A 27,654-nucleotide genomic window follows, 5' to 3' on the forward strand; every position below is an offset into this window, starting at 1 on the left:
TTAACAACAAAGGGAAGTTGTGGTCATATCCCATTATTCAGGAATAAGATAGGAATCTGTCTTTGACTAGATTTAGTTCTGAATTTTCAACTGGTACAGAGGGTAATACTGGTTAAATTAAGACCTTTCCTACAGTTACTTACATTGTGAAAACTTATTCAAAGGGCACATTAATATAACCTTTCAAAAATCACACAACAGAAGATCTTCACTAATGTAGTCAGTCTTCTGTGGATGTTTGGACAGTGAAAATCTAGGATAACTCAAACCATACAAATTCCACCTTTTGCTTTCTCCATTAGAATATACACATTGGAGATCAAGTTCCAAAAATCTCCTCTACTGAAGATAGTGAGACTTGGGTGTAAGCCACCTAGCCACATTTTGAACGCTTATAGAACATCAACACCTGATGATGGAAGAGATTCTAATTTAAAAGGTATATTTTGAAAACCTAAATTGACCCAATTAATTTTCAAAATAAGAGTTAATTCATGTTTTCAGTTTATTGTCACACACAAAACATTTTATAAAATAATATGGTAGACTTCCACTTAAACATCTTCATGTAAAAACTTCAGTGCAAGGAAGTGATCACTATTAAGTATGAAGACATCTAAAGCCAGCCAGTAATTTAAGTATAGGGAGGATATTTTTGCGATTCTTCCTAAAAAATGCTGGCACATTCATTAAATGCCCAGATTATAAAAATCACTTAGTATCCACTGCTTATCCTTCAGTATATTTTTATAGCTACATGGCATCGCATTAAATGCTGGTGGACGAAACAGCCTAAGAATCTAAAAACTTTTCAAGGAGCACAATGATTTGAAACCATCGAGGCGAATGCTACCCCCCAAATATTTTTGTATGTAATCTTTTGTCCATTACCACATAACAAGGTAAAAAAGTTGTTATACCTTAAAAAGAAGCTAAAGGAAAACATTTCACTTTTCCTTTAATTTTGGGTGGGGGGAGAGAAAGTGTTTTGTAAGTAAAACATCAAGTTTATGTCAGTTATACAAATGTCTTATTTAGGAAAGAGTATTTTGATTCAAAGAATTCTAAAATATTTCATCATTACAAAAAAGGTGTAATTTAAAGCTAAAAAGTTATAACACTGTTAACTAATATAAATCATCCACTAGCATATCCTATTACTTTTCACAAAATCCATAATTAAGGAACAATAGATTAGGTAAAAGATCTCTTTTTCCAACATTTGGTCGAATTAGCTAAGAACCCCTGGGCAAACCACACACCCCAAGTCTCAGGACTATCACCTCTCAAGTGAGGATCCCGGACTAACTGCCCTATTACATCCCTTCCAGTTTACAAATGTGTTAGAATTGTTAAACTAATTTAATCCTTTTGAAAGTGAGGTGTTTCGACCCAATGTAAGTTCCCCACGTTTAAGTAGTAAAGCTGTTCTTTAAACATTTAAGATCTTACCTTAAATTTATTTTCACTATATTTCCCTGTCACCTTAAATGATGAGGTATGACTCACAAGGTCCTCTAACTTCATGGTCTCCCAGACTTGGCGGCTGACAGTGATCAGCGGGTAGAGCTCAGGCCCTGCCTCCCATTCTGTGCAACTTTGGACCACCCTGAGTCTCCAATCAAGGATGATACCACCAGCTCTGTAACTGTTTTAAGGCCCAACAGAGTTATCATAATATACCAAAGTACTGGTAAACTGCAAATTACCATATGAATGCAAAGAATTGTTACTAAGCCCTAGCTGAAGTTTTCCTGACAACAGAATCTAAACATTTCTTATAAAATATATGTTCTTTGTCAATACTTGTCCATTTATGGTTCTGATCCTTTGGTTACTTGACTGTTCTCACACAATTTGTCTCCAGCTTTTAATTATGCTTTTAATTGCACCAGGCCTGAGAGTGCTGGTCTTTCCTGGAGTCGAGAAGTCTGACCTTTCAGTAAGTGAGAATCAAAACCTAAAGATCTCTGTTACTTTAGGAAATGTGGTATGGTCACTCACTTTAAAAGAGTGGTTTCCTAACTGGGCGAGGCATCAGACTCATCTGGGAAGCGTTTTAAAGATTGAGATTCCTGGGCTCCAGCCACAGACAGTCTGATTCTGTATGTCTGGAGTAGAACCCAGAAAAGCTCTCTGTCTCAAAAGTTCCCGCAGATAATCTCGATAATCTATAGTTCAATTTTGGGGACTCACTGCTTTGCCCTCAATTTCTTTTCTAGAATTTTAGCAGCTGCTAGTTTGTTTTTAGTATAAAAATTTCCCCCTGCATTAATCACAAGAAGCACATTCAGGGGAGACTGCCTACAATCTTGGCTTAGCTTCACAGGGAACTTATTACAATCCCTTGCAATGAAACTAAAAAATGATAAATCACCTTCAGAGTGAAGACAGTGCAGGTAGAGGCTGAAAGGTGGCTGCTGCTTCACTAACACAGCAACTGTTTTCTGCTTCACTTAGAGTCAGTACATCTGAAGACTGTCTTATTACAGCTGTCATTACACACTAATGAAGGATGGCACAACTCCAAAAAACAGAAGGATGGCTAACTAGCTAATCAGTATTATGAAGAAAATGTTTCTAGCAGACATGAACGAAAAGTTCTTTGAAACACACACACACACACACACACACACACACACACACAGCTTTCCATAGAAACCCAAAGACTTCCATGCTTCTGAAGTCTACCATAAAGAGAAAAGTTGACCAAAACTACAGGTGTTTAAAAATATGCTCAATTAACTGTGAAAATATAAGTGTAAAATAGGTACGATTTCATCCTTTAGTAGCCTTGACGGACATAAATGGAATTCACTTTCCATCTATTCTACCCAAATAGTTAATTCTGAAAATAACACATGACGTATTTGGTATAATGTGGTTCTGAACATCATCCCTTCCAAATTTAATACAGAAGCCACATTTGGATTTTCCAGGTGTCCCGAACGGATCTAGGCACTGCGAAATGTTGTCATGTCTTTTGGTTCTCTGCTAGGGACGCACCAGTCATCAGCCTCGTGGTTGGTGTTGTAGTGCTTCCAGGCAGCTTTGTTATACACCGGGAGTCTTTCTATCGAGTCTGTTGACAGAGCCTGAAAGAAAGAGCAAGACTTAAAAGTCTGGCGCTTTTTTTTTAGAATCCACTATTTGAGAAAATATACAATGGCAAAAAGGTCATTACGAATTAAACAGTACTTTATTGGATTCGTATTTTACTAATCATTAACAGCATGTACGTACATTATGAAACAGTGTACATATTTGAAACGCGTTATTTACTAAGTCTATTGCGCTGCTGGGTGTGCATATTGCTTTACTGTTTTGTTTGCAGTAATTGTCCAGCCAGCCTGGAAGCTGCTGGATTGAAATTTTACACAGGGAAAGGAGATGCCTCTTATAAAAACACGACCGAGACCTTGGTTAACTGAAAAAATCAGTTAAGTGTAAAAGCATAAAAATTGACATATGTACCTTAACATATAATTATACAATCATTTAATGAACTCTATTTCAATTATTTGTTAGAAGAAATACTATTTTTTTCAGCAGCCATCCTAAAAAGATTCTCGATAAATACAAAACTATGTCTAAGGCATCTTGGCTTTTGCTTGAAAAATTCTTGGCCTTGGGTTTGATCCTGTGTTTCTTCTCCTACCATTAAAGCCACCAATTTGTTATGGCATATGGGATTTCTGCATTGTGCATAATTCCATGTTTCCAACATACCATCACCATTAATTCACTGTTCTATTTCAGTTTCCTGTAAATCAGTGGAATCTGAGATAGACTATGTTTTTCCTGATCTTCTTCAAGTTAAGATATTTTAGCAGGAATTCAACGTTAAGCCACAGGTATTAAGATGCAGCAAATATTAAACAGGAAATCTCTTTCCGATAATGGTAAGGAAGGTCTTTGACACTGATTTTAATGATTTTATAAGATTCCTGTCTTCTATTTTTTTCCAAAGTGGAATTAAAAACCTTTCACCTATATATTCTCTTTAAATATGCCAGAACTGCCAGAACCCCTTATTCTTGTGTAGGCTAGATCAAAAATGTTACATTTGCTAATAAAAATGTTACCTTCATGTCACCCTTTTAAAGTTACTCACAATTGAGCTGGTTAAAAAAAAAATTATTATCTTGGAAGAATTTAACCTTTTCAGATAAATTTAGTTTTTCCAATATACAGTCTTCAGCATTTCCTATAAAATAGGTGCCATCTAGTGGCCAGACCAAGAAACTTGAGTCACTCTATGAGGTACCAGTGGGCTGATGGGGCTCAGTACTCTAACCCTGTAAAATATGCTGATCTTTGCATAAACACATGGAACACAGGCCAGTAGGCTAACTGCTTGTGCTCCCACAAGGTGAGCTATATGCTTACCAAGAATCACCTGTCTTGTTCCCAAATCTGTTAGGCACTTCTATCATTGTAATTACATAATGTAATCAAGTACTAAACAAGTACTGCTTAAACAAAATGAAAAACAAGGGTGGGGGCAGGTTCTTTGAAAACTAAGATGAATGCTTTGGAAAGACTTATGAAGGAAAGTCACATAAAAATTGCCATCAAGGGACGCCTGGGTGGCGCAGTCGGTTAAGCGTCCGACTTCAGCCAGGTCACGATCTCGCGGTCCGTGAGTTCGAGCCCCGCGTCAGGCTCTGGGCTGATGGCTTGGAGCCTGGAGCCTGTTTCTGATTCTGTGTCTCCCTCTCTCTCTGCACCTCCCCCGTTCATGCTCTGTCTCTCTCTGTCCCAAAAAAAAAAAATTAAAAAAAAAAAACGTTGAAAAAAAAAAATTGCCATCAAATCCGAGTCAGAAGACATCTGTAAGGGACTACATATAAATAAGAAAGGATTATGCACTTGTTTCTTTGTTTAAAGAAATCAAAACAATGCATTATAAGTATAGCTTCTGCAAGAAAGACTACTGAAACTTGAATCTGCAGACTCCTATTCAAAGAAAAGACCATGGCAGTACATCAAAAAAAGATTGGTGGATCAATGTCCATTCATGTGTTTTATATTAAAATTAAACTTCTATGATATATAACTTTTTATGATTCCCCACTTCATTTTTTTAATATGAAATTTATTGTCAAATTGATTTCCATACAACACCCAGCGCTCATCCCAACAGGTGCCCTCCTCAATGCCCATTACCCACTTTCCCCTCCCTCCCACCCCCCATCAACCCTCAGTTTATTCTCAGTTTTTAAGAGTCTCTTATGGTTTGGCTCTCTCCCTCTCTAACTTTTTTTTTTCCCCTTCCCCTCCCCCATGGCCTTCTGTTAAGTTTCTCAGGATCCACATAAGACTGAAAACATATGGTATCTGTCTTTCTCTGTATGACTTATTTCACTTAGCATAACACTCTCCAGTTCCATCCATGTTGCTACAAAGGGCCATATTTCGTTCTTTCTCATTGCCATGTAGTACTCCATTGTGTATATAAACCACAATTTCTTTATCCATTCATCAGTTGATGGACATTTAGGCTGTTTCCATAATTTGGTTATTGTTGAGAGTGCTGCTATAAACATTGGGGTACAAGTGCCTCTATGCATCAGCACTCCTGTATCCCTTGGGTAAATTCCTAGCAGTGCTGTTGCTGGGTCATAGGGTAGATCTATTTTTAATTTTTTGAGGAACCTCCACACTGTTTTCCAGAATGGCTGCATCAGTTTGCATTCCCACCAACAGTGCAAGAGGGTTCTCGTTTCTCCATATCCTCTCCAGCATCTATAGTCTCCTGATTTGTTCATTTTAGCCACTCTGACTAGCATGAGGTGGTATATGATTCCCCACTTCAACCTGACTTTTTTTCTAACAACCATAGTCCTGATCATTTCAGATTAGAGTGTGTCTTTTCCCATAGTCAAAGAGATCATTTGTGAATATAGATGAGATCCTACATAAAAACCACATTCTTATATTTTAATAGCAATGAGGTAAAAGAAAATTTCATTAAAGCTACATATTGGCATCTTTTCTCATAACCAAAAGAAGTATTATTAAATCGAAAAGACTATGTTATTACCTTAATGTAGATAACTGCATCTGTCCCATAACCCTCTAGAGAATATAGCTTTAGGTCTCCTTGGAAGTACTGGGCATAAAGACGTGATATGGGCAATCCATAACCAAAACCAGCCTGTTTGATGAGAAAAATGAAATTCTATTCAGAAAGCCACACAGTAAAATACTTTTCTAGTTAAAATAAATGCTTCTGAGTATCCCATGGCTATCAGAGCCTGCATGTAAGAGATCATTAATACCTAACTACTAATACTGATCAGACGGAAGCCTAGTTGGGTACTACATTAGATGACTCCCCGCTGGTCATTTAAAACTCATTCTTTTTTCTGTAGAATGACTCCTGTAGATCTAGAACAGCACATTGCTTTTCTTCGCTGCCATGCTCTACAGTATCCCAGTATTGCTTTCGGCAATATCACATAAAACATGTTCTTTCTCTTAGGAGCAAGAGTAGAAAAAGCTTTGTTGCAGCCTCAGAGATACATACATCTTTTGACTTCATACCATGAATTTCCAGCCTGTGTTCTGAACCTGGATAGATCAATAATAGGTCCACTTTCCTACTCACTGACAAGTCACTTCCCTGCTTAAAAACCTACAAAGCACATCACCGCTAACACCACGCCCTACCCACCCGCCATCCCCAACCCACTGCCTTGAGATAAAATTCAAGCTTCTAAAAAGAGCTTTCAAGACCTGATCAGACCAGGTCTCTGCCTCCCACCTTCCAGTCCAGCTGAACCAAATCTCCTGCTCTTAAGTTCCTCAAACAAATGTTAGTTTTCACTTCTGTGTCTTTGTTCATCCTGTTCCCAGTATCTGGAATGGCCTTCTTTACCTGAATAAATCCTACAGATTCTTTAATGCAAAGCAAAACATTTGGACAAATGTAAAAACAGTTTTTATCACCAAGTCAGATGTTCGATGATATTCCATGTTAACACTTCAGTTAAGAGTTTATGTGGATTCGGGAATCAGAATGCTATTAACAAATGCAGGCTCTGGCTTTACCTACCTCTACCATTTATTACTTGACTTTTCCAACCAGAGTTTCTGTTTATCCCTCCAAATCAACAACCCATTCTCCACATTACTTCTTGCCCTGGGAGGATTATATCAGTGGATCCCCCTGCCCTCTGCTTCCAGTGGGTCCAGCCAGTGGGGAAGTCTGTAGGAGTTCAGGGGGAGTCAAGTCAGGATATTTATTCCTCTGCTTCCTTCCTGTTGAGTTGCTTCCCTTGGGGCTGGACCACTGAGTGTAAGCAGCTGCTCTGTTACTATCTCTTCTTCTGGGTTCTGCCAACTTCTCCTTCTCCCTTTGATTCAGGGTGGGAACAGCTCTATGCTGCCAGCCCTGGATCCCTATACTACCCATGCCCGTAGCTCTGTAATTTGTTTGTCAATATGCCCTCCTTGCATTATAATTTGAATGAGATATTTCGTTCCTTGGTTGGGACCCTGACTGATGCATTAAATGGTCCCAGAAATAGCCTCTAGGAAACTGCACAAGCCATGTGGCTCAGGATCCCGTGGTACCTGATCTACTTGATCACCTGCCTCTACCTCAACCACACACAGGGATTCACAGGGCTTCCCCTATAAACAGTTAACAGGGAAAGAGAACACCATGGGCCTGGTGCACCCACGACCTACATGTTTGCCAGCACCAGCCAAAGTGGACTGCCCTTTCGCTACGACCCTTCTCAGAGGCAGGCCTGAAAGGTGGGCGTGAAGTGAATCCTACCAGCGGGCAGAGCTGGGAGTTCTGCAACTACAGGGACTCACAGGCAGTGGCAAGGAAGCTGGCTGGCCGGTCAGGGACTTAGAACAAAACTGGGTAACTAATGAGAAGAAGGTCTAGAAGAGAGAAATGTGGATGGTTGTCTCTGAACAGGCTTCCACTGTGAAGATATTCTGTCCATGCAGATGCCCACCAGGAGGTGTCCACATGGAGGAAGCACTCAGTAACCAGGCAGACGAGATGGTCACACCCGTGGATGTCAAGCAGCACTTCTCCAGCTGTCCCAGTGCTGGCTTACTGGGTCTACTTACAAAGTGGCTGTGACACGAGGAGGGAAGCTCTGTAAGAGCCTAATGGTGGTCTTAGCCTTGGTAAGTCTGTGTCGATGTACAGAGAAGCCTGTGCCATGCCATACCTCTTGTTTTCTTAAAAATTCACATAAGTGTTGCATCCTAAATAACAAACACTTATACGGCATTTACTACGTGCCAGGCACCATAAAAAGTAATTCTACGTATATTAACTCAATCCTCACAATAACTTGATTTTTAAAGTTAGGAAAACTACAGCATTAAAAGTTCAATAATTTTCTCAAAGCTATACAGCCAGGATAGAGTGGAGTGGGGAAGGGAATCAGACAGTTTTGATCCAGAGTCTGGACTGGTATTCTATGCCACCTCTTCATAAAAATTCTACAATAGTTATTACGAAGCGGTATAGCTAAGAATCTAAGAAGATGCTCCTGTTTATTATTTGACCATGTCTGCCTGTTGGCACATGGATGCACATGTATCTCAATTTGAGAAGCACATCCCTGGAGTAATCATTTTAAAAGTATGGTAAGAACATGAACTATATTACAGTTGTAATGACAGAATCTGTGCTGTGTAACAAGTAAAACTGTTAGAATAAAGTCCTTCTAGGAACTTCTTAGAAAGAACCTAAAATAGACCCATCTGGTACTGTATGTCATCATGTTACTGCATAACCCCAATGCATATGTCAGAGAAGTTTTAAAGCCCAGAAGAACAGCTCTTCCAGAGTTACAGGTCAGAGATTTGGCAAAGTGCTTTTCTAGGGGTTAGAGGACAAGGATGGAACCAGTTCAAAAGCTGATCACATTATATCTGAAAATAGGTAGCTGAGATCAATAAAAACCACCATCACAACAAAAATAATTTGAGCCTTTTCCAGGCTGGTGATTAGATGATCAGCACTCTAGTCTTTTTTCTGAGTCTAGAATATGAGTTCTTTCTAATTATCAGTACTTGAGGAAAAAGAAACCAACACTGAAGATTAAATCAGTGTTGGCCAAATGCTAGTAAAACCGGTAATTTAGTCTTCACGTTAGAGATGGTGTATCAAAACATGGTTAACCACATGAACACTACTGACACATCACTATCAAGTGAGGCAACGAGAACTGTAAAACAATACTTTGTCTTGTGCTCTTTTCTTTTAAAAACATTTTTTTTGGGGCACCTGGGTGGCTCAGTTGGCTGAGCGTCCAATCAGCTCAGGTCATGATCTTGCGGTTTGTGAGTTCGAGCCCCATGTTGGGCTTGTGCTGACAGCTCAGAGCCTGAAGCCTGCTTTGGATTCTGTCTCCTCCTCTCTCTGCCCCTCCCATGTTCATGCTCTGTCTCTCTCTGTCTCTCAATAATAAATAAACATTAAAAAAAATTTTTTTAATAAATAAAAAATTAAAAAAATTTTTTAATGTTTTAAAATTTACTTTTGAGAGAAAGAGACACAGAGTGAGCAGGGGAGGGGCAGACAGAGAGAGGGAGACACAGAATCCGAAGCAGTCTCCAGGCTCTGAGCTGTCAGCACAAGCCTGACGTTGGGCTCGAACTCACGAACTGTGAGATCATGACCTGAGCCGAAGTCAGACGCTCAACTGACCAAACCACCCAGGCGCCCCATGTCTCGTGCTCTTTTCAATCAAAAGAAGAAACCAGCCAAAGGCTGTTTAAATTTAGAGGAAAGTGTTTTTCTATTAGCTTCCTTTCTTCCTTAGGGGTACCCTACACAAGTGCTTACCTGATTTATTTGGTAATTTATTTGGTACTTATTTGATTTATTTTTTTGGCAATTCACAAAAACACACTTCATTCTTTCTTTTCTTTTCTTTTTCTTTTTTGTACTTCACTATTTCTTGATCACATACCAGGGGCACTGCTCGAGATGTCTCAACACGAGGCCGGGGTGCAGTTGAGTACATGTAGTTGAAGAGTCTGTCAATTTTCCTCAAAGGAACACCACCTCCTCGGTCACTCATCTACGGTGAGAAATGATCATGCCCTATGACCAAGTCCCATAAACAGCAAAACACCAACACACAACTGCTGGCTGGAGAATACTGCTTTTCAAAAACGAGTACCATGCAATCCAAGTTACGAGTGTAAGCAGTTTCCTCACTGGTAGACTTCATACAACTCCTCCAGTATGGACAATTCTAACACATAACAAACTGCATCACAATACAGAGTCAATGCTGTGGCTCTGTATATTTACTCAAGTCACACACAAATAGTACGGTGGGAACAGAATGGGGCATAAACTAAGTCTATCTTGGATGTAACAATAAATTTGTTAATCCTTTCTGGTGGGTGGTTTGACAATCAGATTCAAATGCATGTACACTTTGACCCAACAGTGCTTTCCCTAGAAGTATGCAAAGTATGTATGAGGATATCCATCACAGCACTATGTAGAATAGCTAAAAGTGGATTACAATCTACAGTCCTCCGCTCTACCAACTGAGCTATCGAAGGCTCCGCTAAGTGGATTACAATCTTAATGGAGGACTATTTAAGTAAACTAATGCACATTCTAAAATAGAATACTATTGAGCCATTACATATAATGTTGAACTGTATATACTGGCATGAAAGAGGTCCACAAGACATTGTTCAGCTGCACAGAACCCCAGACAGCTTTCTGGTGAGTTTTTAAAGTACACTGGTCTTTATATTGTTCTAATGTCATTTCTCAACTCAAATCATACGGTAGGTGGAATTTAGTAATTTATTTACAGACTATTTCATTCTGTTTCCTTCATAGTTAATATGGTCTTATTTCCTATTTATAGTTTACATTCTCATCTATTACAGTTATTTTCTTTTGTCACAAAATCTAAATTGATTTTACTATCTATGACATTATACAGTTGTCATAAACAAATCTGCTTTAACATATGTGTGTATATGAATGAATGAACAAATGAATAGATAGACAGATAGATAGCGCTGAATGGTTAAAAAGTCACTAGGCTAGGGATGTCTGGCTGGCTTAGTTGGTAAAGCATCCTGACTCTTGATCTCAGGGTCGTGAGTTGGAGCCCCATGCTGGGTGCAGAGATACTTAAAAAAAGTAAAAAAAATAAAAGTAAAGACTTGGTCACAAATAAGTTTAAAAGCACGTTATTAAAAAAAAAAGTCAATAGGCTAGACGGATTATAGTTGAGTTTTTATATGATCTTTAAATATCTTTACAGTATGTATATATACTACTTTCATAATAAAAGTTACATAGATATTTTAATTTTTAAAATAAAAATCTGCTTTGAAATACCATTTGATGGCTTGCCTTTGATATATCTACAATTAGAAAATTACAATATAAGGCAAAAATATATAAAGACTTTAATCAGAACCTGTATGTACACGTGCTTGAAATTGTTCTTGGCTTTGAATTCAAAGCCCAGTGATGAGATTTATTTTAGTAAGATTAATAAAGAGCTGAGTATTTTCTGAGATCCATCAATTTGTTAATTATTCATTCTTTAATGCTCTGCTGCACGTTTGCTGGTAACATGAATAAGAAGCGTGGGTGTTCCATAAATATTAACTAAATATATTAGAATAGATATTACGATTAAAAGGTAGACTTCAATAAGTACTTCCTGGTTTTCCTTAACCTTTGGCCAGACAGATTATAGCAATCTTGTAGGAAACAAGAAGTGATTTCTAGCCAGAGGCCAGTATTAGAAAAGCAGAGAGCTGAGCATAAAGGACAGAGGTGACTTTGAGAAGTGTCATCTTATTAGAGGTGAAGGGGGTAAATTAAGCCATAGGAATGTAGTTAAAAACTGAGAAAGGTAACCCCTTTTTGTTTTGCAGCCAAAAACATAATAAACTGGAACCAGCAGATTTTTAAAGTGGTCAAAAGAGTTTCCAAGAGAATTGTACCAAATGATATTACACCAGAGTATTTGAGTTCTGTGGAAAAAGGGAAGGAGGGATTAATAGTAGAGAAGGACAGACGGTTGGTCAGTACATATTTAAGAATGGAAGACTGACAACAAATATATTGAGAAAGATGTGAAAATTAAAAATTTTCTGATTAAGATAATTTGAAGAAAAAAAATCTAGAATCACGGGAACAAACCTACATAAAGGAAATATCAAGAGATTATGAAAGAGATCATGGTGTAGAGTAACGTCAACAAAAAGCCTTAGAAAGAGAAGTCTGGCAATTCAAAGTTTTCTCTTTAGTGTGTGAAATCACCACATCTCAATGTCATCTAACCAAGAGTTACTATCCCTAACTTCCTGTTCCCAATAACACTGGCCTCCCTGGGCTAATTCACGTGAATTTCAGGTCCAAGGGAAATGAACCACTACTAACTTGATGACAGCTCTAAAGGAAAGAGATTTATTAACCCTAAACTCACCCAGAGCTCCTGAGGTTTCTTACTCAAGAGTTTATCAATGTCAAGTTTGTAAAATCACCAACAGGGTATGAACCAAGACATTTACATTTTAATTTAAAAGATGTGGCTGTAACATTTATGTTATTTACTGAATACAGTAAATACATCAAATCTGAAAGAGCAGCTCCATTCGAATGCTGGAAAAAAACAATTGTCTCACAGGATTCTTAGCAGAGGAGAAAAAAGGTGAAAAATGTCAAAAATTTGAATAAGCTAAAAGAATGGGATAAAGACTATATAGGGGTACCTGGGGGGCTCACTCAGGAACCCGCCTCTTAATTTTGGCTCAGTTCATGAGACTGAGTCACACACTGGCCTCTGCAATGACAACGCAGAGCCTGCCTGGGATTCTCTCTCTCTCTCTGCCCCTCCCCTGCTCTCTCTCTCTCTCAAAATAAATAAATAAACATTAAAAAAAAAAAGACTACATAAAAACTCAACTTTAAGCCATCCTGTTGACTTTTTAATACATATCATTCAGCATTATTTTTCTCTCTACATATCTGTATAAATATGTTAAAAGCAGACCTTGAGCCTGAAAATCTAGTATTAGTGATAGGGATGAAAACTCTACTGAAGAAAATTAAAGCAAGCATTTAATAGGAGTAGAGATAACAGGAGCAGGTGCAGTCAAGTGACTATGCCTAATATGGGTAGAGTTTTTAGAGACCTCTAGAACAGTCTGTTCAAGACCCTTATGAGCCTTTCTTTCTTTTTTTAAAAAACAAGTTTATTGAAATAATTCACATGCCATAAAATTCACCTATGTAAAATGTAAAAGCTGAATGGTTTTTAATACAGTCACAGATATGTACAACCATCACCACAAATTTTAGATTATTTTCATTACTTCAAAAAGAAATCCTGGACTCTTTACTGATCACACTCCTAAGAAAACATTAGTCCTTTTCTTGTCTTTATACATTTGCCCACTTTGGACATTTCACATATATAGAATTGTATGTGTTTTTTGTGATTGGTTTCTTTTACTTAGTGTCATCTTTCCAGTGTTGTAGCAGCCACGTTGTAGCAGATACCAATACTTCATTCCTTTTATGGCCCAATAATATTCCATTATGTGGCTATATCACATTTTGTTGATCTGTTTTTTAGTTGATGGACATCTGGGCCATTTCCAGTTTTTGGCTATTATGAATAATGCTGCTATGAACCTTCTTGTATAAGTTTTAGCTTGAATATCTGTTCTCAGTCCTTTGGTGTATACACTTAGGAATGGAACTGCCACGTCATTATAAAGCTTTCTTTACACCAAAGAGACAGATTCCCCAAACAGAGCCTGTCCACCAGCACAGGACAAATCTCTGCTAAGTGTCTAAGACCTCAGTGAATCTTGATCTATGCTGTGATGGATGACCACAAGTGAAAGAAAACAGCTACAGACCAACATGTAAAAACACATGAAAGAGAAACAGAAAAAGGTATGAGAAAGACACTACTGTAGCACAACTGAGGCCCCAAAGCAGAAGACATGTGGGACTTACTTTGAATCAAGTAAACCTTAATGAGCAAATAGCTGACACACAACTAAAAAATAGACATACTTTAGCATCTGGGCTGAAAAAAAGTGATGCATTCCCATTACATTTTTAGCACACAGATGGTATCTGCCATATATTTATTTGTGTCTCACTCTTTTTAAATGAACAGCCAAGAGAGTTAAACAGAAAAAAGAAATTCAGAGGGAAAAGTGTAGAGAGTTAAGGTATACTAATTAAAAAAATTTTTTTTAACATTTATTTATTTTTGAAAGAGAGACAGAGACAGAGCACGAGTGGGGTAGGAGCAGAGAAAGAGGGAGACACCAAATCAGGCTCCAGGCTCTGAGCTGTCAGCATAGAGCCTGATGCAGGGCTCAAACCCATGAATAGCGAGATCATGACCTGAGCCGAAGTTGGACACTCAAGCGACTGAGCCACCCAGGCGCCCGGCATACTAATTTTTTAAAAAAATACAGCTATTATTACTACCCTCAGAGTGATAATAGAAGATAAAACTGAAACAGAATGCTCTAAAAAAGGAATAATAAAAAACAAAGAGTTCCTGGAAATTTACAATAAGATCATGGAAATGAAAATTCAATAGAAGAGTTGGAAATTCAAAGTCAAGGACATCTCACAGAGTAGAATGAAAAGTTTAAAGAGATAAAAAGCAGGAGAAAAGGATAAGGAAAATCAGGGATCAATTCATGAAGACCAGCATCCTCCAAATAAGACTATCAAAAAGTGAAGCAGTAGGGAAGAAAGTGCCAAGGACACAACGGAAATTCTAAGGGCCTGGACCAATGAGTAAGAAAAAACCCACACCAAGTCACATCATTATGAAATTTCAGAACAGAGCTGAAGAAAAGATCTTAAAAGTTTCAGTTAAAACAAACAAAACACTAAAGCCTGACATCTAAAACTGGGCCTGTATGAAGGAACAGGAAATGGAATAAGCAAAAGTCTTCTCAAAAAGAATAGCAAGAGGGACATCAGCAAAAATTGTAGAAAAAGGAGTCTCTCATCCATGAAAGCACCAAGAAAAAGGCAAATACTGTCAGAATCAAATTTGTTCAGAACTCCAAAATTAACCAAAGGTTTGCAGCAATTTAGGGAACACTTAGGCAAAACAAAACCAGTGGACTCTGTGGTGTTTTAACTTGGCTTATTCCCACCCCCATCTCCACTCCCATCAATAACATGCAATCAGAGTGAAACTGGCATCCTGGCAGCCGCTGGGAAGGCTATCTTTCTTTGGCCTGATTTTGAGCTCCCCAGTGCAAAATGTCTTGTATACACCCACCCCTGATCCTCAGAAATATGTCAAAAACAATTAGAGATAATTGATTAACCTGAAGTTTGCCTAAAGCAGTGTACAACAGTTAAGGCAAACAATAAATTAACTAAAAACCTTAATAGGAGAAGCGAGGGAATGAGATGTCTTTAGGGGCTTACAAAAGCTCAGGGATATCCTGGGAATCTAGAAGGTCATGTTTATGTGCAGGGCTATGTTCACGTTCAGGAAAGGTTTCATTTCTGACTGACCTTGAGGTTCTGTAAAGGACCTCAAAGTTAATTTGAAGTTGTTAACTGCTGGGTTGAGTGTTGAAAGTGTGCCCCAATATATACACGGAGCCCCTTTACAAAGACTGGAAGACAGCAGGTATTTAAGGAACTCTCAGTCCAATCATAAGTTGATCACTAAGCTAACCAAGTATATGTGGCCATACACATTACAGAATAAAGACTTTACAGAAATAGTTTAAACAGTCACTAAACAAACAAAACAACCAATCTTTGGGAGAGGGTAAGTATGTGATCTTCAGAGTTGTCACATTATGTTATTTTGAATGTCTAATTTTCAATAGAAATTACAAGAGATGCAAAGAAAAATGTATGGCCCATGCACAGGGGAAAAAACGGAATCAAGAGACACTATATCTGAGGAAACTAATGACTTTAAGTCAGCTATTTTAAATATTTTGAAAGAACTAAAGGAAACCATTTTAAAAGTACTGAAGTTAGAGGATGATATCTCCCCAAATAGAGAACAGCAATAAAATATATATATAAATTATATAAGAGAACCAAACTGAAATTCAAGAGTTGAGAAGTATATTATAACTGAAATGAAAAATTCACAAGAGCTCAATAGCAGATTTGAACATGTGGAAAAAAGAATCAGTGACAGTGAAGATAACTCAATTGAAATTATCCAGTCTGAGACAGAAAGAAAAAATAAAATAAAGAAAAATGAAAAAAAAAAAAAAAAAAAAGAAGAAGAAAAAAAAAATGTGTCAGAGACCAGAGACCTGTGTGACCCTATCAAGTGTACCAAGATGTACCGGAAATCCCAGAAGAGGAGATGGAAGAGGGGGCAGAAAGAACATCTTAAGAAATGAAGGCAAAATACTTCCCAATTTTGATTAAAATGATGATTTTCATCAAGGTGCCTGGGTGGCTCAGTCGGTTGAGCGTCCAACTCTTGATTTTGGCTCAGGTCATGGTCTCATGGTTTGTGGGATCGAGCCCCACACCAGGCTCTGCACTGTCAACATGGAGCTTGCTTGGGATTCTCTCTCTCCTTCTCTCTCTGTCCCTACCCACTCACGCTTTTGCTCTCTCACTCTGTGAAAGTAAATAAACTTAAAAAAAAAAAAAGATGATGTTCATCAAATGCCAAGTATAATGAACTCAAATAGATCCATACCTGGACAAATCATAATAAAACTGTCAAAAACCAAGAAGAATCTTAAAAGCAGCAAGTGATTCATCACATACAAAAGATCCTAAAAAGATTAACAACTGATTTCTCATCAGAAACTGGGGAGACCAGAGGCAGTAGGATTAACATATTTAAAGTGCTGAAAAAAAAGTATTAACCAAAAAATCCTATATTTAGCTAAACTGTTCTTCAAAAATGAAAGAGAAATTAAGACATTCTCAAGTAAGCAAAAACTGAGAGAGTTCATCACTGGTAGACCTGCTCTATAAAGAAATACTAAAGAGATTCCTTTAGCCTGAAATGAAAGAACATTAGACAATAACTAAAATCCATATGAAGAAATAAAGAGCACCAGGAAAAAGAATTACATAGGTAAATATAAAAGATAGTATGTGTGTATTTTTTGCGTGTAACTGTTTTCTCCTACCTTATTTAAAAGATAATTTCAGAAAGGAATAATTATAAATCTGTGTAGATGAACACACAGTGTATAAAAATGTATGTTTTATGACAATAACAGTACAGAGGATGGGGAGGGGGAAGGAATGGACCTATACAGGAACAAAGTATGTCTATACTATTGAAATTTAGTTGGTATTAATCTGAATTGACTCTGAATTGTTATAAATAAATCACTATATTAATTGTAATCCTGGGACAACACCAAGAAAATAACTCAAAGAAATATAAAAAGAAACAAGGAGGAAATTAAAATGGTACACCAGAAAGTATCATTTGAACAAAAAAAGGCATCAGTAATACAGAAATAAAAAATCAAAGAGACATAAAATATATACAAAACAAATGACAAAATGGCAAACATAAATTCTATATTAACAATAATTATGTTAAATGTAACTGACTTGAACACTCCAATTAAAAGATGGACACTGGCTGGCTGGATTAAAAAAAAGCATAATCTAACCATATGTTGTCTAGAAGAGACACACTTTAGATTCAAAGACACAAATAGGCTAAAAGGAAAATCTTGGAAAAAGATACGCTACGGAAACAGAAACCAAAACAAAGCTGGAGTGGTTATACTAATATCAGATAAAAATACACTTTAAGACAAAAATTATTATCAGAGACCAAGATGGACATTTTACAATGATAAAAGATGAATACATCAAGAAGATATAAAATCATAAACATATATACACTTAACCTCAGAGCTCCAAAATGCATAAAGCAAAAACTGACAGAATTGAAAGGAGAAATAGACAAGTCAACCATAGTAGTTGGAGACTTTAATACCCCACTTTCAATAACAGATATGACAACTAGATAGCGGATCAACAAGAAAATAGAAGATTTGAGTAACATTATAAACCAATTAGGCCCAACAACTATCTATAGAACACTCTATCCAACAATAGCGGAATACACATTTTCTCAAAAGTACACATGAACACTTCCCAGGATAGACAATATGTTAGCCATAAAACAAGTCTCAATAAATGTTAAAGGACTGAAATCATACAAACTGTATTTCTAACCACAATGGAATGAAATTAGATGTCAATAACAGAACAAAATGTGGGAATTAACAAATATATATAAATTAAACAACATAAAGAAACAATGGGTCAAAGAAGAAATCACAAGAGAAATTAGAAAATACTTTGAGATGAATAAAAATGAAAACACACCATAAAAAAACTTATGGGATACGGGGCACCTGGGTGGCTAGTTGGTTAAGCCATCTGACTTCAGCTCAGGTCATGATCTCACAGTTTGTAAGTTTGAGCCCCATGTCAGGCTCTGTGCTGACAGCTCAGAGCCTGGAGCCTGCTTCAGATCCTGTGTCTCCCTTTCTCTCTGCACCCCTCCCCTGCTTGTGCTCTCTCTCTCTGCCTTTCAAAAATGAATAAATGTTAAAAAAATAAAATAAAACAAAAAACTTATGGGATAGAAAGAAAGCAGTACTTAGAGGAAAATGTATAGCTATAAAAGGTCTCAAATCAATAACCTAAAATCCACCTTAAGAAATTAAAAAAAAGCAAAAAAACAAAACAAAACAAAACAAAAAACTAAAAAAAAGCAAAATAACTCAAAAGCAAGGAAAAGAAAGAAAGAACAAACATGAGAGAGAGTAGAAATTAATGAAATAAAGACTAGAAAAACAATGGCAAAAACTCAACAAAAGTTTTGTTTTTTTGGAAAGATTAACAAAATTGACAAGCTTTTAGCAAGACTGACCAAGAAAAAAGGGAGAACTCAAATTGATGAAGTCAAGAATGAAAGTGGGGACATTACTACCAATCCTACAAAAATAAAAAGGATTATGAGGAAATACTATGAATAATTCTATGCCAACAAATTAAACAACCTAGGTGAAATGGACAAATTCTTAGAAAGGCCTAAAGTATCGAAACTACCTCGGGAAGAAATACAGAATCTGAATAGACTGATAATAAATGAAGAGATTGAACGAGTTATCAAAGTCTTCTCACAACACAAACCCAGATGTCCATCAACTTGATGAATGGATAAACAAAATACTAACAGTATTATTCAACCACAAAAAGGAATGAAGAACTAATACATGCTATAACATTATAGTAAGTGGCAGAAGTCAGTCACTAAAGATCACATATTGTATAATTCCATTTTTATGAAATGTCCAAAATGGGGAAATCCATATACAGAAAGTAGATTAGTGGCTGCCAAAGACTGGGGAGTAGGAGAAGTTGGGGAGTGACTGCTAATGGGTATTGAGGTTTTTCTTGGGAGTGATGAAAATGTTCTGAAATTAGTGGTATGGTAGCACAACTTTGTATTCTGAAAACCACTGAATTATACACTTTTTAAAAAAGTAACAGTAGATGCCTTCAAAATTCATCAAGATGATTATTTTCAATCCAGAATTTCATGTATGAACTTAAAACTGGGAAAATAGCAACTAAGGCTGTGTTGGGGAGGGGAGGTGCTCTACAAGAGCTAATTTCTAAGCTATCATAACAGAAAGCTAGTATTTGCTGTTGAAAATTTTCAAATTTCAGAAATAGCGATATCAGAATACTACTAAAAATACATCAATAAATCCCAGAAAAAATAACTAAAAGATTATCTCTGAGTAGTGGCCTACAAATGGCCAGGAACTAATATATTTGATTTTTATACTCTTTGCATTTATTACTTTAAAACAAAATTTAAAAGGATTATTTAAAAAAGAGCATATTCATACTCTAAGAAACTAAACTATCTAAAGAAGGCTCTCTGGGGTCAGAGAGCCTGACTTCATGTCCTGTTACATTTATTAGTTGGGTAATTAATTATGAGCTCATCACTGTGTCTTAGTTTCCTCAACTGTAAAATTGACAATAAAATTACCTGTGCTCCTTTGTTAAAGAGCCATTATGAGAATCAAATGAAATGATATAAAAGTAGATTGAAAAACATTACTTAAAAATGAAAAGTTATACGCTATCTATGTAACACTGCAAACACTCAAATATTTTATCAAAGTAGGGGCACCTGGGTGGCTCAGTCGGTTAAGCGTCCGACTTCAGCTCAGGTCATGATCTCGCAGTCTGTGGGTTCGAGCCCCGCGTTGGGCTCTGTGCTGACAGCTCAGAGCCTGGAGCCTGTTTCAGATTCTGTGTCTCCCTCTTTCTCTGACCCTCCCCTGTTCATGCTCTCTCTCTCTCTCTCTCTCTCTGTCTTAAAAATAAATAAATGTTAAATTCTAAAAATATATATATATATTTTATCAAAGTAGATATTCATGATGACTGCTAAACTGTGTTTTCAGGATTTATTTTTACTTGCATCATCTGGATTACAGACCAGAATAGAAAGAGACTCAAGGGATAATTCCATAATCTGCCAGATAAATGAAGCAACGTGCTTATTAGCTATTAGAGATAAGATCTCTTTCTAAGAATAAATTACGTCTTCAAGAAATTATGTGCATGCCTGTACATCAACGAAACAAACAAAACAATGCCGGGGAGCATTTACCTTCACAGTCAAATCCTCGTTACCCAGTGTGACGTGGACTTGAACAGGAGGGTAAACACCTTTGTCAGCATGGTGCTCCATCGTCGCTCGCATCGCGTTCTGAAATACATTAGGGTTCCGTTCAAAACACAACTTTAAAAAAGAAGAAACTAATTCTGATTTTCAAACACATAGGCACCATTTGAAATTAAAAATTTTTTAATTTGCTGGAAATATGCCAAAGTATAATTCTTATAATTATATTTAAAGAATTACTTTAAAAAAATTATTGTCCATTTTGGACGACTGGTGAAATACTTTGACTTAAAGATTTCAACCAAATCCAGGTTGCATATTTTCCAAAACCAGGCATCTCAACACTTAAATAGTTTACATTAAAGCTGAAAATTCTATCCAAATATTTTTATAGTTTAGTAGATAATAACTTATTTTTTGAAAAGAGTTTTGTCTCTATTTTTAGGAATCATTTTAATTGCCATAAATTAAGGAAAAAATTTTTCATGTAGTATTCACAGCAATGGTTTTATGATGTGGAAACTAATCCAATTCATCACTGGTTTGATTTACATTGTAAATATCCCTAGTTTTGATCAGTTCCTAAAGGATACACAGTACACAATGCCAATATATTATGAGCGCTAAAAGATAACATGACATGTAGCAATGGAGGAGAAATTGATAAAACTAGATACAGTTAAAAAGGCAAAAGATGGGACCGAATTTAAAAAATTTTTTAAACTAAATTTTTTAAAAACACTCCTAAAAATTCAGAGTGTGTGGCCCTGACATACACATTAGGATTAAGTATCCCTGGGGATGCTATAATCTCTACCAAAGGCTACTTAAGATTATTGACATTATTATTGACATTATATAAAATCTGTTTTATAATATGGTTATTTATTTTATTAAGCATCATGGGGAATAAGACCTTTATGTAACTGAAATTTTAAGGAAAAAAATTAATCTTAATCCTTTAAGTGCCAATTGCTTATTTATTTTCCCACTTTGAGAAAGATTTTTGTAAGGTATTAGATACGTTCTTGATGTCCTAGAACAAAAGAGCATTCTTGCACTCCTGCTGTTCTATTGATATTGTTAGATTTTCTGTGTTTCAGTGTATTTTTCTTTTTCATCGTCAGGCTGAAAGCCACCTCTTCTAGCCGTTTGCTGCTGGCTGAAGACATATTAACTAAAGTCAGAGAGACTATCAGCTTGATTTAGGGCAGTCATTTTTAGCCACAGGGACCTGTACCACTTCTCCTCACTCATTTTTCTATCCATTAGCCAGTTGTCATTGGTGCGTTATTTGGGAAAAGAGTACTCTCAACATTACTAGACTCATTTTATTTAGCTTTTGAAATTTGTTGTAAGGAGCAAATATGATAGCAGAAGCCCTATAAGTCAATATAAATGACTTTTTCAAAGAAAAAAAAATATAATAGTGGGACTCTGGTTTTTTAAGGGTAGAAAATTGAAAATTACTCTTCTAAATATTCCATTTTTAAAAAATATTAATATAGCTTATTGAGCACCTATAATGAGTTGTCATTGTACTGGACATTTAGTATGCTATTCCCAATCATCATAACCTGGATAGTATTATCCTCATTTCACAGAAGAGGAAACTAAGGCTCAAAAAGGTTGACTGATTTTCCCATGGTCACGTATGTATCAAGACCTGGAATTCAAGCCCAGGTCTTTCTGACTTCCCAGTATGAGCTGACTGCTACACTGAGATGTCCATCAGTGTTGACAAAAGGCTGATCTCCAGCAACGTGACACGACACTGAGCATGAAATGACATCTTTTAATGAAACTGAGGAAAACCTGGTAGAGTACTTAATTTTCAGAGCAGATCCCTAACCTCAGAAAAGGACTGATAAAGGTTATGCAATACTATTTTACAAACCTTGAAAAGTTCAAACACCATGTGATAGAGATGGGATGGTACATAAACCACTTGTATTGGCTGTCCTGGTGATTTTGCTACAGAGCAGAAGAGAAAAATATAAAAGTACAGAGAGATGTGCTTCAAGCATTTTAAAGTATATATTGTGTAGTGATGAAAAGAAAACATTTACTATGGAGGACACTATTATTCGGGAGAGAACTGTCACCCCAGTTCTTCAGTATATTAGTGTTTGACCCCACATTCACATATGACAGTGACAACATGAGTTTGCAGTCATTCTTGTGACCCTGAATGACAGTCTAGCCAACCCAGCTTCCTATTTCCTCTATGATGGTGAGTCTTTTTAAAGGACACTCAGCCTTTAGGCCAGAATTTTACTTTCCAAAGCAAGAATTTTTTCAATGTAATTTATTGTCAAATTGGCTAACATACAGTGTGTAAGGTGTGCTCTTGGTTTTGGGGATGGATTCCCGGGGTTCATCACTTACATACAACACCCAGTGCTCATCCTAACAAGTGCCCTCCTCAATTCCCATCACCCATTTTCCCTTCTCCCCCAGCCCCCATTGGAAGGCAAATCATAAGAGACTCTTAAATACAGAGTACCAAAACAAGTATTAAAGTCTATAAGTTCCATGGTCCAACTCACATAAACATAAAAAAAAAACAAAAAACTTTTTTTTTTTAAGTCATTTTTTTGAATGTTTCTCCCATGTGGAATGTTTTCTGTTTTATTTCAGGCATTTCTATGTATATAGATTTGAATTAAAAAAAAATTAAGTTAGCATCAATTTATCAAGGGATACAAATTCTACATTCAAACATTTTATTAAATTTAGAAGGCCAGTTGGGGATGTGGTGAGGGGGGCAGGTTGTATGTAAAACAGAACTTAAAGTAGAGCAAAGCAATAAGCCTCACCCTACCTTAGAATTCCAACTGACCCAATAAATTGGACTCTCCTCTGAATAAACCACCCCACGGAAACATGGATGGGACACCTAGAACATGCTCACAGCAGTTCAGGTATAAATATCATCTCTGCATTGTGATTCTCATTTACTGAATGGTATTGTTATGAAACAAAAGTTAATATGGCTTTAGAAAAACACCAAGCAGTTCTATTTTAAATTGAGTAACTTCTTTATTGCTCTCCCACTATATGTTCCAGAATACAGTTTAGGAAAACCCTACTTAATTTTATTCTTCTTAAAGGGTCATCTTCACTTAGTAACTGTTTTTCCCTCTACAAAACTACACTACCCCTCAGAAACACAGAGAAACTTATCAATCTCCTTCCAAGATATCTGAAATTGTTTTGTCCAAAAGGCACACTACTAGTCAGGGTGAAAAGACCATCAGAGATTAACAGATTCTCAAACAGATCAGCATCTTTCTTTCCTCTTTACACCCCCAGTCTTTTTACTTCCTCAATAATAAAAATGATTCACCACTCAGTAAGTGGAATTCTTAAATTCTTCAATTCTACATTATTGAAGTGCATATAAAAGTCAAATATAATTTTCTTGGCATCATTTTTTTCTAACCAAACTAACCAAAAAGAAAACCCACAAAAATAAGGAAAGAATCAACATTATCAATTGAACATAAACAAAACGAGGAAGAAGCCAAAATGCTTTTCAGACAGAATTCAACTAATTACACACATACACGCACACATGCACACGCGCACGCGCACACACACACACACACACACACACACACATATTTTTAACATGATTGTTCTCCCTCAGCTTTCATATTCAGTGAAAGAGTTTATGAAAAGTCCTTTTATATTAAAACAAATCTAAATTCTTCTTATCATTCCTTCTCAGATAATCACAACACTAATCATTCAGAAAAAGATATCATCAGGCTTACCATTTAGTTCTTCAAGTTCTAGTTCAGGAGAATTAATATAATACAAATCACATAGACGCCTAGCATTTTCATAGCCATCTAGTGTAAATCAAAACAAAAAAAGAAGCATTAAAATAAATGTATTTCTATATCATGCATTAAGATGGCAATACTATTGATAAACGAAATTTTAAAACCATTTATGGAAGAAAATATAATTTACCAGTCTTAGTTTGGAGAAGGTATGACATGATAAAACCTAACAGCCATAAAGGAAAAATGACAGATATGATTCTAAGAAAATAAAAACATTCATAAAGAAAAAGACACCGTGAACAAAGTAAAAACAGCAGGGTGAAGAAAATATTTACAATACACATAACATATAGAGTTGGTAAAAGTTTAGGAATTCATTGTTTGATACCTTTTTGGAGGTATCAAAATTTTAAATGCATTTTAGCTTTAAAAAAATTTTTTTTAAGTTTATTTATTTTGAGGGAGGGGAGGAGGGGCAGAGAGAGGGAGAGAGAATCTCAAGCAGGTTCTGCACCATTAGTCCAAAGCCCGAAATGGGGCTCAATCTCATGAACCGTGAGATCACGACCTGAGCCAAAATCAAGAGCCAGACGTTTAACTGACTGAGCCACCCAGGTGCCCCTAAATGCATTTTAAATGTCTTAAATTCTAAGAATCTTGCCTTCTAAAATACTAGTAAAGTCAGCACATGTCTAAAGATGTTCACTTCAGTATTACTGGTTAAAAAAAAATTAAAACCTAAATATGCATCAATAGAAGGATGGATTAATACATTCTGAAATACCCATTAAGCCACCCAAAAACCTAAGGTATTTCCATATGTACTGAACGTGGTGTGATGGCTCTAAGCTTATAGAAAAATATACATACAGCATCCATTTTCCCAAAGCAAACAATGTAAGAACAACAATTACATATATACATATGTACATATATGAGTATATGTGGTATAAACAGAAAAAAGTGTGGAAAGATGCAAACCAAACTATTACAGATTATGGCTCCTAGTACAGGGAATTAGAAAGCAGGGGGAGGTGGAGCTTGAATCTTTTTGAAGTGAAACAGGTGCCCTCACAGTATCACCATACTTTGCCTAACAAAGCATTGGATCAACATAATATTCATCCTATACATAATATACAATTAACATCATAAAATTATTCTCAAATCCTTGCATTTGTTCCTAATGTTTTATCTCAAGATATAAGTAATTGTTTTATTGGCATGAATTAACACTCAATAATTTTGATTTTTGCATCCTTCATGAAAGGAGAAATGTAAGCATTTACCTTTAATAACTTCAACTACATTGCAGTTTGGATTTATGCTTCCAATGTGTTTTCGATGAGACGGGCTTCCTTTGCTTTTTCCACCAAACAATAAAGCTATCAAACAAACAAACAAAATAAGCTAAACTCTCTAATGTCCTTTTCCTGATTTGAATACTGTGTCTCTGAATGGTGCCAAACAGTAGAACAGACACTTTTTTTAAACATAGTATTTTACATTCAATAAGAATACCTCCTTTGCATGACAGCCTATTTACTTAATACACACAAAAAAGCCAAATTAAATGTTTATTAAAGGGAAGTTTTCTAAATAAACTTAAAATATACCAACACATTCATTTTATTTTGCTTCTTCTCCTGACTTCTAGATACTTACAGTGCTGATTGAGTAACATTCTAATTGAAATGCGACTCATGTAGAAGCGATCCAAAAAGTACTGAACATTCTGGCTGGTGACGGGATCCACCCCGAAGCTCTCCTTGTATTCAATCACTCCCTGGGCCATCGTAGGAATAACATCATTGTGTCGGTTCCTGATCCGAATCACAGTATCTGTAAAGCTAAACAAACCTGTCCGTCAAAACAGCCAAATATTTTGACAAGTGAATTTAATACTAAAATCTACGTTTAACCAACCTTTTCTAGGCAAGAAATCCCCACTTCAGTAAAAAAGCATCAGTGCATGTTTTCTTCTGCTTATTTAACTTTATTTCAGATCATCAATATATAGAATATAGAATATAAAGACCTCCAAAATAAAACTTTTGAAACTTAATTATTTTCTTGGAACTCCTAAAAGTAAGGCTGCCACAAAACACAATCCTAAAAATGTTAAGGGTTTGCTTTAACCATCATCAACTAAGATCGTTTGAGCATTCCCTACGAGGACAGTATTCCACGGACGTTCAGCCTAAGAGAAGACAGAGAGTGCTTGCTTCTAGTGAACACAGCTCTGTGAGGAATGAAGATGAATAAGCCAATAAAGCCCGTCTGTTTTGGAACTATTCCCTATGGTTCCAAGAGAGAAAGCACTACTGAGAACAGAAAAGTAAAAGGAATTTTAATGTCGCTGATCCTAGAAGTTTAAAAATGGGAGAGAAAAAGTCAACTGTTGTGTTAAAAGAAAAATTTTCAAGTCATCCAGCCTTCCCACTTCTGTCATTTAGAAGACATTTATTGCATGGTTAATTTAAAGATCTAGATAAAAGAGAAAAGAAGTCTTAATTACGAAATAAAATCCATCTTGTAACATACCCATCAGAATTTACACTTCTGAATGAGTGCTTTCCCATTCAAAGTCATCATCTTGAGTACTATCAACTTATTCCAGTGATGCTCTCATCGCTCAAAATATTTTTGGAATTCCTAGTTTGTAATCTGCTTCAAAACCAAACTGTTAATCCAAAATACAAACAACAAAACTCCTCAAAAACAACAAACACTCAGCATTCCTAATCACCCCTTTATTTCACCTCTCTCTTTTAAAACCCAAAACAGGATTATTCTGCTTGATTGCTCACCTTATTTTTTAGATTCAGCTCTGACTAGCTATTTTCAGAAGGTTCTATAGTGTACGTTTATTTTTAAGTGCAGGTGCTTAGGTTCAAATCCTGATCCCATCACACTAGTTGGCTATGTGATTTTAATGCTACCTTAAGTTACTTAACTTCTTTGTGCACAGATAGCATTAACTCAAGAGCACTGTTTGTTTTTTTTTTTATTTTTTTTTATTTTTTTTTATTTTTTAATATATGAAATTTACTGTCAAATTGGTTTCCATACAACACCCAGTGCTCATCCCAAAAGGTTCCCTCCTCAATACCCATCACCCACCCTGCCCTCCCTCCCACCCCCCATCAACC

General features: G+C 36.3%; 1 protein-coding gene across 2 annotated transcripts in view; it reads right to left on the bottom strand.

Annotated features, from left to right (window-relative positions):
* Window positions 1–487: 487 nt before the first annotated feature.
* PDK1 (pyruvate dehydrogenase kinase 1) overlaps window positions 488–27,654 on the bottom strand; it is a 34,020-nt gene continuing 6,853 nt past the window's right edge. The window contains exons 4-11 of one of the 2 annotated variants that reach the window (XM_060621670.3): window positions 26,168–26,352; window positions 25,792–25,887; window positions 24,488–24,565; window positions 22,606–22,682; window positions 20,694–20,792; window positions 9,957–10,067; window positions 6,047–6,160; window positions 488–3,095 (exon numbers count right to left, since the gene is read on the bottom strand). In XM_060621670.3, the coding sequence (XP_060477653.1) occupies window positions 2,955–3,095; window positions 6,047–6,160; window positions 9,957–10,067; window positions 20,694–20,792; window positions 22,606–22,682; window positions 24,488–24,565; window positions 25,792–25,887; window positions 26,168–26,352 (901 nt within the window). In that variant the 3' untranslated portion in view covers window positions 488–2,954. The remainder of the gene's footprint in view (window positions 3,096–6,046; window positions 6,161–9,956; window positions 10,068–20,693; window positions 20,793–22,605; window positions 22,683–24,487; window positions 24,566–25,791; window positions 25,888–26,167; window positions 26,353–27,654) is intronic. The other variant, XM_060621671.3, reaches the window with a different exon arrangement.

The sequence above is a fragment of the Panthera onca genome, chromosome C1 (genome assembly GCF_046562875.1).
Source record: "Panthera onca isolate mPanOnc1 chromosome C1, mPanOnc1 haplotype 2, whole genome shotgun sequence".
Lineage (NCBI taxonomy): Eukaryota > Metazoa > Chordata > Mammalia > Carnivora > Felidae > Panthera > Panthera onca.